Here is a 15,824-nt window from a genome sequence, read left to right as displayed (position 1 = left end):
ATGAAACTCTATTAGGCAAAAGTAAAGCTATTAAAACATCAATTCTACACAGAAACACCACTAAATTCAACACTATGTTTCCTGAATGAATATGTTTTGTTTAGTGCTATTATAACTTTATTTTGTATGTGTATGCTATAGGTGAGTTACCTGGGTTTTGATGCGCAAGTGGATAACGACCCGTGTAAGTTCATCTTGTCATGCCGTGGTTCAGCTGAGAAGTTTACTCTTCAGGCAGCTAATGCAGACATTAAGCAGGTCTGGGTGCAGCACATAAATGAACTGCTGGATGCCCAGAGTAACTTCCTGTCAGGTAAGAACAGTCCTGCTCATCATTCCACCTCCTAGATGTTACCATGAATTCCTATGAAGGGCATCAGTTCACGTTTGTTATGCAGTTACTACAGGTCTGTTGATTGATCAGTGCAAATCAATGTTTACAGCTCTTCAATCTCCAATCGAGTATCAGAAGGAGAAGGGAAGCTCTCACTCCCTTACACGAAACTCATCCAGCAGCAGACCCAGTTCTACCACATCCATCAGTCCAGAGAAATCTGTCCTTTCCGGAAGTGTGTCCAACCCAATAAAGTTACCTACCTCCAACGGCGGTACATGCTTTGAGTCTCACAGACACTCCGAATCTAATGTAAGTACAAACAACAGTTTGATTTAGAGTTTTTTTTTTAATCAAGCAATTATTAATGGAATTTTGAAGCACATGTCCAAAGAATACTCTCTGTCCAGGTACATAAATGTTATAACCAGTTGTGTAAATGTGTATGTGCCAAACAAATCTGAGAGCAGCATTGCTATACATGTAGGATATTATTACCAGGTTTTGTTTTGGGTTACTTGGGTTACTTTGGGTGTTTAAAATCAAGCATACTGCCATGAACCTCCATGTATAAACACTGGCAGTAAAAGTGCTTTAAGACTTTTAATTTGGCAATGTCAAACATTTGTCATGCTAGATCTGCACCGGTCAACTGTAGGTGCTGTTATTATAGATATTAAGGAAAAAATATCTAGGAAAAACAACAGTTCAGCCATAATCATTAGTCACACAAAATCTAGGACTGAATTTGGCAGGAAAAAAAGCACATCAAGCCTCAGCTGTAGCACTTGGTAGAGTTTCAAACGGCAACACTGGCATGCAAAGCGTTTATCAGAAGCTACATGGATCAGGCTTCCATGGAAGAGCATGTGCATACAAGCCATGCATATTTCTAAGCATTGGATGTTGTGGAGTAAAGCACACAACCATTACACTCTTAAGCAGTGTGCAGTGCTACCTAAATACATAGTTCTAGCTGTAAAGCTGTAGGTGAATAATAATTGGACAGTGCTATGTTATATTGACACTGCTTGTTAGGTAAGTGTATGGTTTCAATATTATGACATCACATGAATGTAACCATGTTTCAGCATGACGATGCACAAAGCAGCTTTCATAAAATAGTTTGGATAATTTAGTATAGAAGGCTATCATGCTGGTCCCAAGCCCATCTTTACATTTGAGATGAATTGGAAAGCAGAATGTGAGCCACATTTTATTTCCTTTACTAATGCACTTGTGACTAAATGGAAGAAAATCACTACAGTAATGGTTTAAAATCTAATTTTAAAAAAAGCTGTTAAAGCATGATTCATTTTGATGTCCAAAAACTTTTGGCCATAACATGTAGGTACAATTTATCTTCTCACCTTCGCATTCTCTTACTTTCTCTCCTCCCTGTACCAGCATGACGGACTTGGCTGTAACGGCATGCCCACTTTCATGATGGTGACCCAGGACTACAGTGCACTTAAGGAGAATGAGATCTGCGTCACACACGGTGAGATGGTTCAGGTGCAGGCCAACAACCAGCAGAACATGTTCCTGGTATTCCGGCCTGCCAACAGCCAATCACCTGCTGCCGAGGGCTGGGTGCCTGGCAAGGTTCTCGGCCCCATCCCTAAAACCATGGACAGTTCTGCTCAGCCGAGCATCAAGTAAGTGCCACTAACTGGAACTCTTTGGATGGTTAAAGCAACGCTCCACTTCCCTGTTTCAGTACCCCACCCCCCTTTTTTTGTTGGAACTAATCTGGATAAGTTGGACCTTTTCTGTTTTTCTTGACTTTTTTGTGATCGAGTAAAGTGATTTGTTGAAAGGACTTTACAGAAGCCTTTCATTGGTTTAGACAGAAGACTTTGAAGGAATCTTACATCAATGTGGAAACTGAAATATGTGGACTTGTTTCTAACACCATGTTTTTGTTTCGTTTCTTTTTTGTTTTTTTGTAAAGATTAAAAAACTGTTTCTCCTAATGGAGGAAATTTATGTTATTGTCTATGGCAATTTTGTACAGATTATGTTCTTTTAATCTTATTTTTTTTAATGTTATGTTCATTTTTAATTGTTTTGTCCTTAATTTGATATGTTGTTGTTTGTAAATACTTTTTGTTGTTAACTCTTTTCAGTACATTCCTGTAAAAATCTTTTGCACTATTTAAGAGAAACCATAGAAATAAAGTCAGGCTTGTGCAATACAATGATAGTCATGATGTTGAGAATTGTAGCTCCCAGATAGTTTTAAATGTATTATTTGAAATATGTTAAATAAAATTTTGACATTGAGCATGGCCCATGACCAAGTCCATTTATCATTAAGAAAACTATATAAATGTAAATTTAGGCTCATGCTTTAGTTTCAGTGATTTTTATGCATGAGGCTTTTTATTCAGTAGTTTAAGGGCACCCCATCTGTAGTGAAAACACTAGCCTTATGTGTAGTGAGGTATCTGAAGTATACCCACTCTGTAGTAAGAACTCTAAAAGATATCCCTCCTATAATAAGAACTTTGAAGGTTACCCCTTTGTAGAAGAATCTCTGAAGGTTACCCCCTCTGTACTAGGACCTCTGAAGGTTACCCCTTTGTAGAAGAATCTCTGAAGGTTACCCCCTCTGTACTAGGACCTCTGAAGGTTACCCCTTTGTAGAAGAATCTCTGAAGGTTACCCCCTCTGTACTAGGACCTCTGAAGGTTACCCCTTTGTAGAAGAATCTCTGAAGGTTACCCACTCTGTACTAGGACCTCTGAAGGTTACCCCTTTGTAGAAGAATCTCTGAAGGGTACCCACTCTGTACTAGGACATCTGAAGGTTACCCCTTTGTAGTAGGATCTCTGAAGATTACCCCCTCTTTACTAGGAATTCTGAAGGGTACCCACTCTGCAGTGAGAACTCTAAAGGATACCCTATCTGTAGTAGAATCTCTGTAGTAGTAAAAACTCTGAAAGATACCCCATCTATAGTAGTAGGATCTCTGAAGGATACCCCATCTGTAGTGGTAGGAACTCTGAAGTATAACCCATCTGTAGTAAAATCTCTGTAGTAGTAGGACCTCTGAAGGTTACCCCCTCTGTACAAGGAACTTTGAAGGATACCCCATCTGTAGTAGTAGGAACTCTGAAGGATAACCCATCTGTAGTAAAATCTCTGTACCTCTGAAGGTTACCCCCTCTGTACTAGGAACTCTGAAGGATACCCCATCTGTAGTAGTAGGAACTCTGAGGAATACCCCATCTGTAGTAAAATCTCTGTAGTAGTAGTATGAACTCGCTTACCTTTACTATATAATGATACGTCCTCTGTATAAAGAACTCTGAAGGAAATACAGGGCAAATAACTTACTTATTAAAACCCCATCAACTGGTTGCAGCCAACAGTCTTATTCTCATTTAGAATAAACACTGCACAATTTAAAGCCTAGTGTGAACATAAGCTGTTCTTCTCAAAAATATGTAGTTCATTCTAATCTGTAAAAATATACATTGAACTGAGTCATTTTTAACTTGTTACACTGACATTTTAGAGCAAAGTACATTTTTATCATTTTAATTTTATTTATTAATTTTTTTACGTATTGTCTTGTTTGCTTATGTTTGTGTTTGTACTAACCCCACTGGTCTTTGCCAGTAAATGTTTGTGTGTGATGTAGCATTTGACCTGACTTTTCTGTGGTAAATTTCCAGACAAAATTGATCTGCATTTGCATGACCTAAAGGACTTTTTGTTGCGTCTTCACAAAATATGCATCCACAGTGGTGTAAGCATGATACGGTTTGTTTTTAGTATTTTAAGTTTTGCTTGGGCTATGAGCAGCTTGTAGCCTAATTTGAATCAATTTCAGTTCATTCTCTGTATAAATTATTACCTCACTATACCAGAGCTAACACATAATAAGATTCCATTTTTTAAATGTGCTGTCCGAGCCTTTTTCCATTGTAAGTAAGCTTTGAATGGTCATTTTCTAATACAACAGGAAGTCTCTATCGTGGAACACGCTCCGCGCCCGCAAGCGTGCTGAAAAAGAGAGTGGGGGCAAAAGTGACCCAAAGCTTGAGAATGGACTACGTAAGCCTAAGGACGTTCTCAGCCACAAGGTCACTGTGAAAGTGAGTAAGAGGGTGTGTTTGTGCTGCTGGGGGAACAGTGTGTGTTTGCACCCTCAGCCGTGTGTCAGTTCAGGTAGCTTTATTTAGTTGTGTTTAGCAAAGCATGAATCTTCAAATCAAATTCAGTTACAGTTTAAGGTACTTTACATGAGCATGCTTTAAAAAGTCTGTGTACATTCTGGAAATAGCGACTAAGCTGTACCTTTGCTGTACCCTCAAGATTGTGTCTTTTCTACCTGAAGTGTACATACACTGATCAGCCATAACATTAAAACCACCTCCTGGTTTCTACACACACTGTCCATTTTATCAGCTCCACTCACCGTATAGAAGCATTTGTAGTTCTACAATTACTGACTGTAGTCCATCTGTTTCTCTGCATGCTTTGTTAGCCCCCTTTCATGCTGTTCTTCAATGGTCAGCACCCTCACAGGACCACCACAGAGCAGGTATTATTTGGGTGGTGGATCATTCTCAGCACTGCAGTGACAATGACATGGTGCTGGTATGAGTGGATCAGACACAGCAATGCTAATGGGGTTTTTAAATACCGTGTCCACTTACTGTCCACTCTATTAGACACTCCTACCTCACTGTCACTGCTGGACTGAGAAAAGTCCACCAACCAAAAGTATCCAGCCAACAGCGCCCCATGGGCAGTGTCCTGTGACCACTAATGAAGGTCTAGAAGATGATTAACTCAAACAGCAGCAATAGATGAGTGATTGTCTCTGACTTTACATCTACAAGGTGGACCAACAATGTAGAAGTGTCTAATAGAGGGGACAGTGAGTGGACACGGTATTTAAAAACTCCAGCAGCGCGGCTGTGTCTGATCCACTCATACCAGCACAACACACACTAACACACCACCACCATTTCAGTGTCACTGCAGTGCTGAGAATGATCCAACACCTAAATAATACCTGCTCTGTGGTGGTCCTGTAGTGGTCCTGACCATTGAAGAACAGGGTGAAAGGTGGTTAAGAAAGTATGTAGAGAAACAGATGGACAACAGTCAGTAATTGTAGAACTACAAAGTGCTTCTATACAGTAAGTGGAGCTGATAAAATGGACAGTGGGTGTAGAAACAAGGAGGTGGTTTTAATGTTATGGCTGATCAGTGTATATGGTACAGTATGTTTCATGTTAACATTGTTTCCATTGTCAAGAAACCCATACTGTACCCATGCTAAATTTGGTTACTCTTCCTGACGAGGGACCAAGTGTCCTAAAGTGGACTGAATGGGTGGGGTGAGAAATGATGCACACGATTGATTGGTCAAATTGAAGCGCCACTGGTTTGAGACAATACCAGGTTGTGAATCCACTGCTGATTGCACAACCCTTAATCTGAACAAAAAGAGCCTGATCACCACACAACCCCTTCAACACATGTCAAATCTGCAGTTGTAGATTGGGATATAAAGACAAAGGAACAGGGATGGGGGGGAAGGGCCAGAAAAAGAAATACTGATACCAAAGTAAAAAAGACATACTCTTGCAGTCATCACCCTAGTAGTGAGTGAAGTGTGTGTTTTGGTTTCTGTCATCAGTCATTTATGTGATTAATTACATGACGTCTTGTAATGATATCTTTGTGGAGTATTGGTGGAATTGCTAGCGAATACTAAAGCATCTTCTTGTAAGCTGTCTAACATGCTTTGTCTCCTCCTGAACCACAGAAGTCTCACAGCTCAGATGAATCAGAATGTGAGGATGAACTAGACCCCAAAACTAGCATGGAGGTATGCCACCACCGTACCCCTCAATGCATGCTGCTCTCAGTTATTTAGTGAATTTGATCTGTGGTGCGATTTGGTATTTAATAAACAAAAATGAAATATATGTGTGGTATATACAGTAGTGTTCAAAAAAATAGCAGTGATTTTAAAAAAGTGAATAAAGCACAAAATCATTATAATAACTTTTATTTCCATAAATGCAAATGCACTGAAAATACTCCACTTTTAATTCTAAATCAAAACATTAACAAAATTTTGCCAGTTTGTGTTAATCCTTTACAGAAAGTTAAGAAAAATGAATATTAGGCTGTTCAAAAAAATAGCAGTGCCAGCATTTTTCTTTAAAAACTCAAAAAATGTATCTATAAACTGAAAATGTTTGAGGTTTCACTTTACTTTAAATTACTGAACTAATATTTAGTGGCATAACAATTGTTTCCAAGATCTGTGTTGCATGGAGTCGACTAACTTCTGGCACCTCTGAACAGGTATCCAGTCCAGGATGATTAGACTACATTCCACAGTTCTTCTGCATTTTTGGGTTTTGCCTCAAAAAAACGCGCTTCAGATATCAGAACACAAGCTCTCTATGGGATTGAAGTCAGGGGATTGGGCTGGTCACTCTATTACCTCAATCTTGTTTGTCTGTAACCAAGATGTTTTGGGTCATTGTCATGTTGAAACACCCATTTTAAGGGCATTTCTTCTTCGACATAGGGCAACATGATCTCCTCAAGTATTCTGATGTATTTAAATTGATCCATGATCCCTCGTATGCGATAAATAGGTGTAACACCATGGTATGACAAACATCCTCATATCATAGTTTTGTACCACCATGCTTTACTGTCTTCACAGTGTACTGTGGCTCGAATTCAGTGATCGGGGGTCGTCTGACATACTGTCTATGGCCACTTGACCCAAAAAGAACAATTTTGCTTTCACCAGTCCACAAATGTTGAGCCATTTCTCTTTGGACCAGTCAATGTGTTCTTTGGGAAATGTTAACCCATTCAGGACACGTCTTTTTCTTAACAACGGGACTTTGCAAGGAGTTCTTGCTGGTAACTTGGCTTCACTTGATCATCTTCTGTACTCACTGGGAACTTCAGATGTTCCTTGATCTTTCTGGAGGTGATCACTGGCTGAACCTTTGCCATTCTGGCTATTCTTTGATCCATTCAAACAGTAGTTCCACGCTTCCTTCTGCATCTTTCAGGTTTTGGTTGTCACTTTAAGGCATTTGAGATCATTTTAGCTGAGCAGCCTATCATTTGCTGCACTTCTCTGTATGTTTTTTCCCTCTAAAATCAACTTTTTAATCAAAGTACGCTGTTCATCAAAACAATGTCTGGAACAACCCATTTTACCCAGTATTTCAGAAGGAAATGTGCTATGACCAACCTGTGCAACATTTGCCACCGTCCTACCTTAAATAAGGACCAAAACTGACACCCGTTCCTCTGCAGAATGAATGACTTCACCAATTGAACTCCTCACTGCTATTATTTTGAACAACCCCCTTTCAATCAATGCTTCGATTACTCAGAATGAGTGGGATGCATGTCCTAATTGTTGGGTTTGTTTTGTTTTCAATACTCTACTACACTTTCAAGTAATTTTTTTGCTATGTAGAAATAGCATTTCTACTAAAAACTTTGATTTATCAAGGTAATGGTGTTGGACTGCTATTATTTTGAACACTACTGTACAACGTGGGCGGCACGGTGGGTAGCACTGTCGCCTCACAGCAAGAAGGTCCTGGGTTCGATCCCCAGGCGAGGTGGTCCGGGTCCTTTTTGTGCGGAGTTTGCATGTTCTCCCCGTGTCTGTGTGGGTCCAAAAACATGGTCAGGTTAATTGGAGACACTGAGTTGCCCTATAAGTGAATGGGTGTGTGTGTGTGTGAATTTAGTAAAGCCTGTTTTAGCAGTAGTGTAGCCAGATCCTTCTCTTTTTCCCCTATTTCTGTGTAAAAAAATGTCCCGCATGGTATATGTTTGTGGAGATAATTAAGAATGAAATGTTACTGCATTCTAACAGCTATTTTTCTACTTCACAGTTGTTAAATCCCAATTTTATTCAACAAGGTAAGAAGGAATGTGGGCGTTACTTATGATCTGAACATGTAAACATAATAATAATAATAATAATAATAATAATAATAAAATCATGGCGAGGGACCATAGTAGATCAGAGCTAACACACAATAAAAACTCGTTTCTAATTACTGTAGTCAGTAGTGTGGATGGCACACAGCACCAGGGTCCTAAGTTCGAACCAGCCTCTGAGTTTGATGGTGTGAGTTCTCTTTTGGGACTTGGATTGGCTGCTGTAATTTGCCCCTAGAGTGAGTGATGCCCTGCGCCAGATACCCTGAACAGGCGCCACGTGTTTACAGGTGGTGCCTGACCAACTGTGACCCTGATCAAGATAACGCACTTACTAAGATAAACAAATAATAATGGCGACTGATGCAATCTGATGCCCCTGGCAACATAATGACACAGCAGGTATTGTGGTTGGCATACAGCTCCAGGGCGCTAAGGACCTTGATTCAAACCTCGACGCTTTAAGAATTTGGCATGTTCTTTCTGTAAAGGTAGCTTGGTTGCTTTCCACATCCACAGAACACATGCCAGTGTGAGGATTGGCTATACTTAATTGATGCTATTTGTGTGTGATGCTAGAATGTCTACCTGTCCAGGTTGTGTTCCTGCCTTGGACCCTGTATTACAGAGTACGTTCTAGGCCCTACACAACCTGGATCAGAATGAAGCAGTCATTGTAGATTAATAAATGAATGAATGAATAATAATTCAGTAATGGTTTCTCAACACAACCTACATTTTGGTAAATATTATTATTATTATTATTATGAAATAAATCTATTTTAGGAATAAATGTATTAAGTGATGTATTTACCGCTGCTGTTCTCATGTTGTGAAGTGGCTCCTGAATTCCTGATCCCTCTGGCTGATGTAACATGTGCACTCGGGGAAACTGTCGTCCTGTGCTGTAAAGTCTGTGGTCGTCCCAAACCCACCATCACTCTGAAGGGTCCAGACCAGAGTCTGGTGGTCAGTAACAACCGTTTCACCATCAACATCAGGTGATTACATTACTAAGGGGCTTGGGTTGAATTGCCATGGCTCTCTGTTCCCTATGTAAGAGCACTATCAAATTGAAGGCCTCTTTAACTACAATGGGCCCATTATTCCCATCCATCCATGTATGTCCGGAGCCTGGGAAACTGACTTTCAGCAGCTGTTGCAGCCAACCGTAGTAACCGTGGTAATAAGGTTTAAAACCAATGATCTTATAAGATCTAGTGGACAGTATGTCCAGGAGGAGCAGAATATGGTAGTCTTTACAGGGCAGTAGTAGCTAAAAAGAAAAGGTGATAGAATAGTGATCAAAAGGTGGTTCAAGCCCCACCTACCACTGTTGCCTCTGTTGGGCCCCTAAACAAGACCTTTAAAATAAGATAAGACTTTATTGATCCTCTCAGGTAAATTAACTTATTACAGCAGTACAGGAGAAGGTAAAGAACAAAAAGAAAGATAATTAATTCATAATTTCACCATGGATTATTATTATTTATATATTGAATATTAAATATAGTCTCCGTATTATATGTTCTTCTTGCAGTGTTGGTTTTTAAAATGATCCTAGTTTGTGTACAGGGCTGGTACTTCTTGGTTTCTGTTTGTGTACTGTAGAAACTTTATACTGTGTATTGTATAGTTCCATCCATCCATCCGTTCATCCATCCATTCATCCAGTCTATCTAATCTACAGTACAGTATCTAATGTACTGAGTGATGAAAAGCATCTTTCTACTCTTACTTTCCTTTATATTCAGCCTAACTGAAACATTAGTATTATCCCTTTTAACCCATTTCAGAGAAACAGGTGATATTCTGTTGAAGATCTGTAATCTGATGCCCCAGGACACTGGCATCTACACCTGCACTGCTATTAATGACAATGGAACAGCCTCGTCGTCTGCGTCAATTAAAGTACAAGGTAAAGTGGGGAAAAGATCATAATGATTGTTATGCTTTCTCATCATCGTTTGTGTTATTCAATTAGTTAAGGTTACGAGAGAGAGTGTAGAAAACTGACTTTATTTGATATCAGACAGTAATGGTTACTAATTCTATTGCACAAGCAAATGTGGCAAATAGTTCTTAGTAATCTTATTAGCTTCTTTATTATTAAAGAATGTGTGTTGTCAAACTTTCATTGTGAGAAATGCAGAAATAATTTAATTAGTTACACTTTTCTGTAATTGGTTCTTCTTTTATAGGTGTCCCATTAGCTCCAGCAAGACCAGTAGCCCAGCAGGCCAGCAGTACAGCAGTGGTGGTGCACTGGCTTCCCCCTGCCAACTCTGGAAACTGTGCCATAACCAGTTACACCGTGGAGTACAGACAAGAGGGTAATTGTATCCCTACATGCTTTACTCTTTCAGTTCCATTTAATATGAACAGTCACTAAATGTATTTTTGGCAATTAAGGCAATGGTAATATACAGAAAATGTGTCATCTGGTTTTAACAACATTATTTGGGACAGAGCGTAGACTAGTGGTTAAAATAAATCATTACTGTTAACATGGTCATTTGAAATAAAATCAATAATAGATCCTGGTTCATCTTTTAAAAGCCACCTAAAGTGGACTTCTGAATGGTCTTGAACATTCGTGATTTATAAGAACTGTGAATTATTTATTTGTCCTCAATGATAATGATATAGGATATTGAACAGGCATCAGTAACAGTTGGATGCACACATTGTTTTCAAGCTACCACAGAGACTACGATGTTCTATTATTTGATGTTAAATTTTATTGCATGATCTCCTATATGCAACTTGCACATAAAATGTAGCTCTAACGTTACTCAGTGAAGAGAACTGAGTACTGGTGACTACTGGTGACATACACCGATCAGCCATAACATTAAAACCACCTCCTTGTTTCAACACTCACTGTCCATTTTATCAGCTCCACATACCATGTACCATGAGCACCTTGTAGTTCTACAATTACTTACTGTAGCCAATCTGTTTCTCTGCATGCTTTGTTAGCCCCCTTTCATGCTGTTCTTTAATGGTCAGGACTCTCCCAGGACCACCACAGAGCAGGTATTATTTGGTTGGTGGGTCATTCTCAGCACTGCAGTGACACTGACATGGTGGTGGTGTGTTAGTGTGTGTTGTGCTGATATAAGTGGATAAGACACGGCAATGATGATGGAGTTTTTAAACACTGTCACTGCTGGACTGAGAATAGTCCACCAACCAAAAATATGACCATTGAAGAACAAGGTGATACAGACTAAAAAGGTATGTAGAAAAACAAATGGACTACAGTCAGTAATTGTAGAACTACAAGGTGCTTCTATATGGTAAGTGGAGCTAATAAAATTGACAGTGAGTGTAGAAACAAGGAGGTGGTTTTAATGTTATGGCTGATCAGTGTATTACTGCAATTTCCTTCGGGATCTATAAAGTGTTATCTTATCTTATCACATGTGAAACTCATTACCTAGGAAGTAAACATTACCTACCTACCTAATTCAATTTCAGTGGGAACAGTGTTGTTGATCACCCTTTTGACCAGCGTATTGAAGTTTGGTGTCAGTTTAGTTGTGGCAATTACCAGGAGATCTCAGGTGTTGGTGGAAAGTGGCAACTGATATTATATTTTTTGAAAACCACAACAGCTTCTTGCCAAATAAGACATACGGCCTTTGATTGGACTTGGTTCACTTGTTTATGTTTAGCTGTCCACTCCTTATGTTTTTGGTCCATTCCTTGTTGAAGTAGGGCTCATGAAACATGAATAATGAATATCTGTGTGTAGTAGATACGATAGACTCGGCTTTAGCAAAGTGGTGGGTGGATCGATCCAAATATCGATATTATCCATACAAGCGTTGGTATTGTAGTGTATAGTGTATAGTGTGATGGGATCGATAATTCAGTTTTACTTTTTCTCCCCTACATTCAGCGTGTTACTCCCGTTTCAACAGAAAGTAAATGTCTGTACAGACTTACTCCTCTTACATTTTTACATGCACACCTCGCTCCTCCCCTCCTGTCTGCTGTGTTTTATTGTGGTACCGTCACGTTATGTTGTTATAATCCTAACAGACATCAGTACATTGGTAGGCATTGGAAGATTGTAAGTTTTTGAATAATTTGCTTTGCACATACAGAAATAGGGTCAATTGTATGGACATAATAGTGTAAACTATACGTACGTAAAGTACGGACGCACCTTACGCACTTTGCGCTCCCTACGCAAATGAATTGGAGCATGCGTAGTGAGGCTCTTATAACGTTTGTGTTTTGGTGAATGAGGGTGCATTTATTTTGACTTTGTGCTTATAAATGTAAACAGAATAGCATCTAGGACACATATATTCGGTTACTATTAAAAATGTACAAATTTATTCACCCAGCAAACACAACTATGTGGTATGAGTTAGCTGCTTTGTGGTGATACGCCATGATGGTAACGTTGTGAGAGGAAATCGGACCGTTTTAAACAACTGAATTTATCTACAACCCTACTGAGAGCAGCTACTTACAAAAAATGTATGTATTGCAATAATACACTTATAGGTCATGAAAATTCATTCAGATTTAGCAATTTGATGATGCATCTACCTTAATTATTAACAAGTATCGGTATCGCCGATACTGGCCCTGTATTTACTTGGTATCGGATCTATACCAATTTTTGCAGTATCGCACACCACTAAGCGAAGGTAGTGCTTCAAGTGCGTCATCTAGTGAAATCAACTGAAACGCAGGGTATTGCTGGAAAAAGGCGAAATGAATGTGGTCTTTAGGACAATTTTGTAAATACTCGACGGGTCGGATTAAATAGCCCAATGGGCCGTTGTTTGCCCACCACTTATTTAAACCCATTTATATGCATTTTTGACCCGTCACTACAGAATAAGATTTTGGAAGCATGTTCAAATGAAACCATGATCAGGCTTAATTCTAAGCTAACACTGAGATTTCAGTTTAGTGTTTAAAAATCTTTCGTAACATAACCTTAATGCAAAAAGAGTTGCAAATCATGGTCAATTCATGCAGAAAAAATTATTAGAAAGCCTTGGGTAGTTGTTAATGTACAGGGCAGGAGCAGCTCATTGGTTGATAAGCCGAAGTCCTTGAGCAAGGTCCACCTTTGAATTAAAACATTTCCCACCTAAAAAGATGTAAAATAAGAGTAAAATGTACTACACATACAATATTTTGGACTGAAGATGTTGATTATTGTGATGATTATATTGTAAAAATGATTATTGTGACTTTGTAGACTCCCTGGTGTGGCATCAGTCACTGCTCGGCACAGTAGATGTGTGTGTGAAGATTGAGGATCTCATTCCTGGTGGGCACTACCAGTTTAGAGTTAGAGCTAGCAACCCTTGGGGCATCAGTCCTCCAAGTGAGCCCTCCAACATGGTCACTCTACCCAGCTGTGGTAAGTACTGCACACAATTCTCAAACATATTTAAAATAAGAATACGTTTTATTAATAAACGGTTTAACTCAATATTCACAATGCAACGTCTTTGTCTGTCTGTCTGTCTGTCTATCTTAAGTTTCAGCCTATGATGGTACCGGAATTCACTGGAAAGAGAACTTTGGATTAGCATTTACAGAAATCAGTGAAATCGGAAGGTAACAATGTTACATTTTTTTCATAATATGTGTTTGTTGTATATATGTGTTGGATTCACTTTCAGACATTATATATTTCACATTTTTACTCACTTATCCTGTCTGGTTGCAGGGGCCGGTTCTCAGTGGTGAGGAAATGTATGCATAAGGCCAGTAAAAAAGAAGTAGCTGTGAAGTTTGTGAACAAAAAAATGCAGAAGAAAGAACAGGTGGCTCATGAGGCAGATATTCTCAAACATGTTCAACACCCACAGATAGTGACGATGACTGACACATATGAATCACCCACAGCCTACATTCTTGTCTTAGAGCTGTAAGTCTCACTGATGTCCTTTTTCCATTACAAGATACCCTATGGTTCAGTAAATTTTTAAATCTGTGATCCCACATTTAGTGGTTGTTTCCATAATCTTACTGTACTGTGCATACCCGTGCTAAAATTGGTTAATCTTCTTGACCAGGTACAGAACATACCAAAGCAGGCTGTATGGGTGGGGCGAGAAACAGTGCAGAATGTTGATTCATCTTAGAAGGAAGACAATACAGTGCCATAATTAAACCCAACTGCAATAGATTTTTTTAAGCTGTGTCACTAAAAAAAACTAAACAGGGCAACCAAAAGTAAACACCTCAACAACTGCAGTAGGGCAAACTGATATGTCCTGTTGTTGCTACTGCCATTGTTTACAGTTGCCGTGGTGTATATGCGCTTAGCGTCTAGTGGAGAATGTTGTCACAGCCTTACTTTCATCTAGTACATTTGCATGAGGACCATTGTACAATTGTAAACTGACAAAAGCACATCAGGTACATAGCTCTGGATTTGGATACACTTACCAACAACGAAATACTGATTAATTCCTAGCAGTAAAAAATAGAATTTGAGATGTCTAAATACTTTTTAAAATTTTAAATACATAATTTGTTTACTTTTAGCAGTTCAAAGTCAAAAGACATTTATTTAAAAAATATGACATTGAAGACAAATTATGACAAAGTTTCCTTTTATTCTCTTTAAAAAATTAAATAAAATACTGTATTTGTGCTTATCTTTTATTTATCTAAATAATGAATGCCTTTTATTTTTGAGGTAGGTACAAACTATGCAAAATAATGCTTATTGTGTAAAAAACTGAAATTAAATTTTAAAACAAATCCAACATTGTATAAATAAATGAATAATACAAATAAAGAAATAAATTTGGCTGGAAAATCCCCATACCTGGCAACTTTGCGAAGTGCCATCAACCAGGCGAGGTGAATAGTGCCAAGGCCCTCTGCTGTTTAAAGTGAATAGAGATTCATCTTAAATGAATACTCGATTCGAATCGATTTTTAACTGTCTTGTGGTGCATCGTTACATCCCTACAGAGCAGTAAAGGTATTGTATGTGTGCTCTTTTTTGTGCAGGCTTGAAGGTGGGCGTCTGCTGGATTATCTGGTGGCCCATGATGAGTTGATGGAGGACAAGGTGGCCTTCTTTATAAGGGATACAGTGGAAGCCTTACAGCATTTGCACACCTGCAAAGTCGCACATTTAGACCTAAAGGTGAGGGTAGGATCATGAGATACCGATAGCACCAGCACCAATCATTTTTTATTTGATTTCATTTTACCCTGACCAGACAGGTAATTCCCCATCCGGCCTTCCCTCGCTCAGACACGGTCAGTTGTGTCTGTTGAGCGCATGTTTAAACCAGTGACATTGCTCAGACCTGAACTTGGGTCTCCACAGAGGTTGACTAGCAAATTAGTATACTGTGTGCCCCAAGTGTGTTGTTACTTCATTAAATGTTAAATATTATATATATTTTCTAAAATGAGTGTCTGCCCTTACTGTATGTGTGTCCCTTACTGTACACAGACACACATATATGTATAAATAATGCTTTTCTGCCAATTCTTTACCATTGAAGTATTATAAGAATGA

The 15,824-nt window shown here is 38.9% G+C and overlaps 1 protein-coding gene across 2 annotated transcripts in view; it reads left to right on the top strand.

Annotated features, from left to right (window-relative positions):
- kalrna (kalirin RhoGEF kinase a) overlaps nucleotides 1-15,824 on the top strand; it is a 192,004-nt gene that overhangs the window by 175,210 nt on the left and 970 nt on the right. Inside the window, exons 47-59 of one of the 2 annotated variants that reach the window (XM_063006545.1) lie at nucleotides 142-313; nucleotides 444-638; nucleotides 1,719-1,992; nucleotides 4,308-4,440; nucleotides 6,126-6,188; nucleotides 8,248-8,275; nucleotides 9,135-9,297; nucleotides 10,093-10,214; nucleotides 10,498-10,629; nucleotides 13,530-13,694; nucleotides 13,816-13,894; nucleotides 14,007-14,207; nucleotides 15,305-15,443. In XM_063006545.1, coding sequence (XP_062862615.1) covers nucleotides 142-313; nucleotides 444-638; nucleotides 1,719-1,992; nucleotides 4,308-4,440; nucleotides 6,126-6,188; nucleotides 8,248-8,275; nucleotides 9,135-9,297; nucleotides 10,093-10,214; nucleotides 10,498-10,629; nucleotides 13,530-13,694; nucleotides 13,816-13,894; nucleotides 14,007-14,207; nucleotides 15,305-15,443 — 1,866 coding nt within the window. Of the gene's footprint in view, nucleotides 1-141; nucleotides 314-443; nucleotides 647-1,718; nucleotides 1,993-4,307; nucleotides 4,441-6,125; nucleotides 6,189-8,247; nucleotides 8,276-9,134; nucleotides 9,298-10,092; nucleotides 10,215-10,497; nucleotides 10,630-13,529; nucleotides 13,695-13,815; nucleotides 13,895-14,006; nucleotides 14,208-15,304; nucleotides 15,444-15,824 lie in introns of both variants that reach the window. The other variant, XM_063006544.1, reaches the window with a different exon arrangement.

The sequence above is a fragment of the Trichomycterus rosablanca genome, chromosome 12, assembly GCF_030014385.1.
Source record: "Trichomycterus rosablanca isolate fTriRos1 chromosome 12, fTriRos1.hap1, whole genome shotgun sequence".
NCBI lineage: Eukaryota > Metazoa > Chordata > Actinopteri > Siluriformes > Trichomycteridae > Trichomycterus > Trichomycterus rosablanca.
The sequence above is the reverse complement of the archived record's forward strand: the minus strand, read 5'-3'. Positions and strand labels throughout refer to the sequence as shown.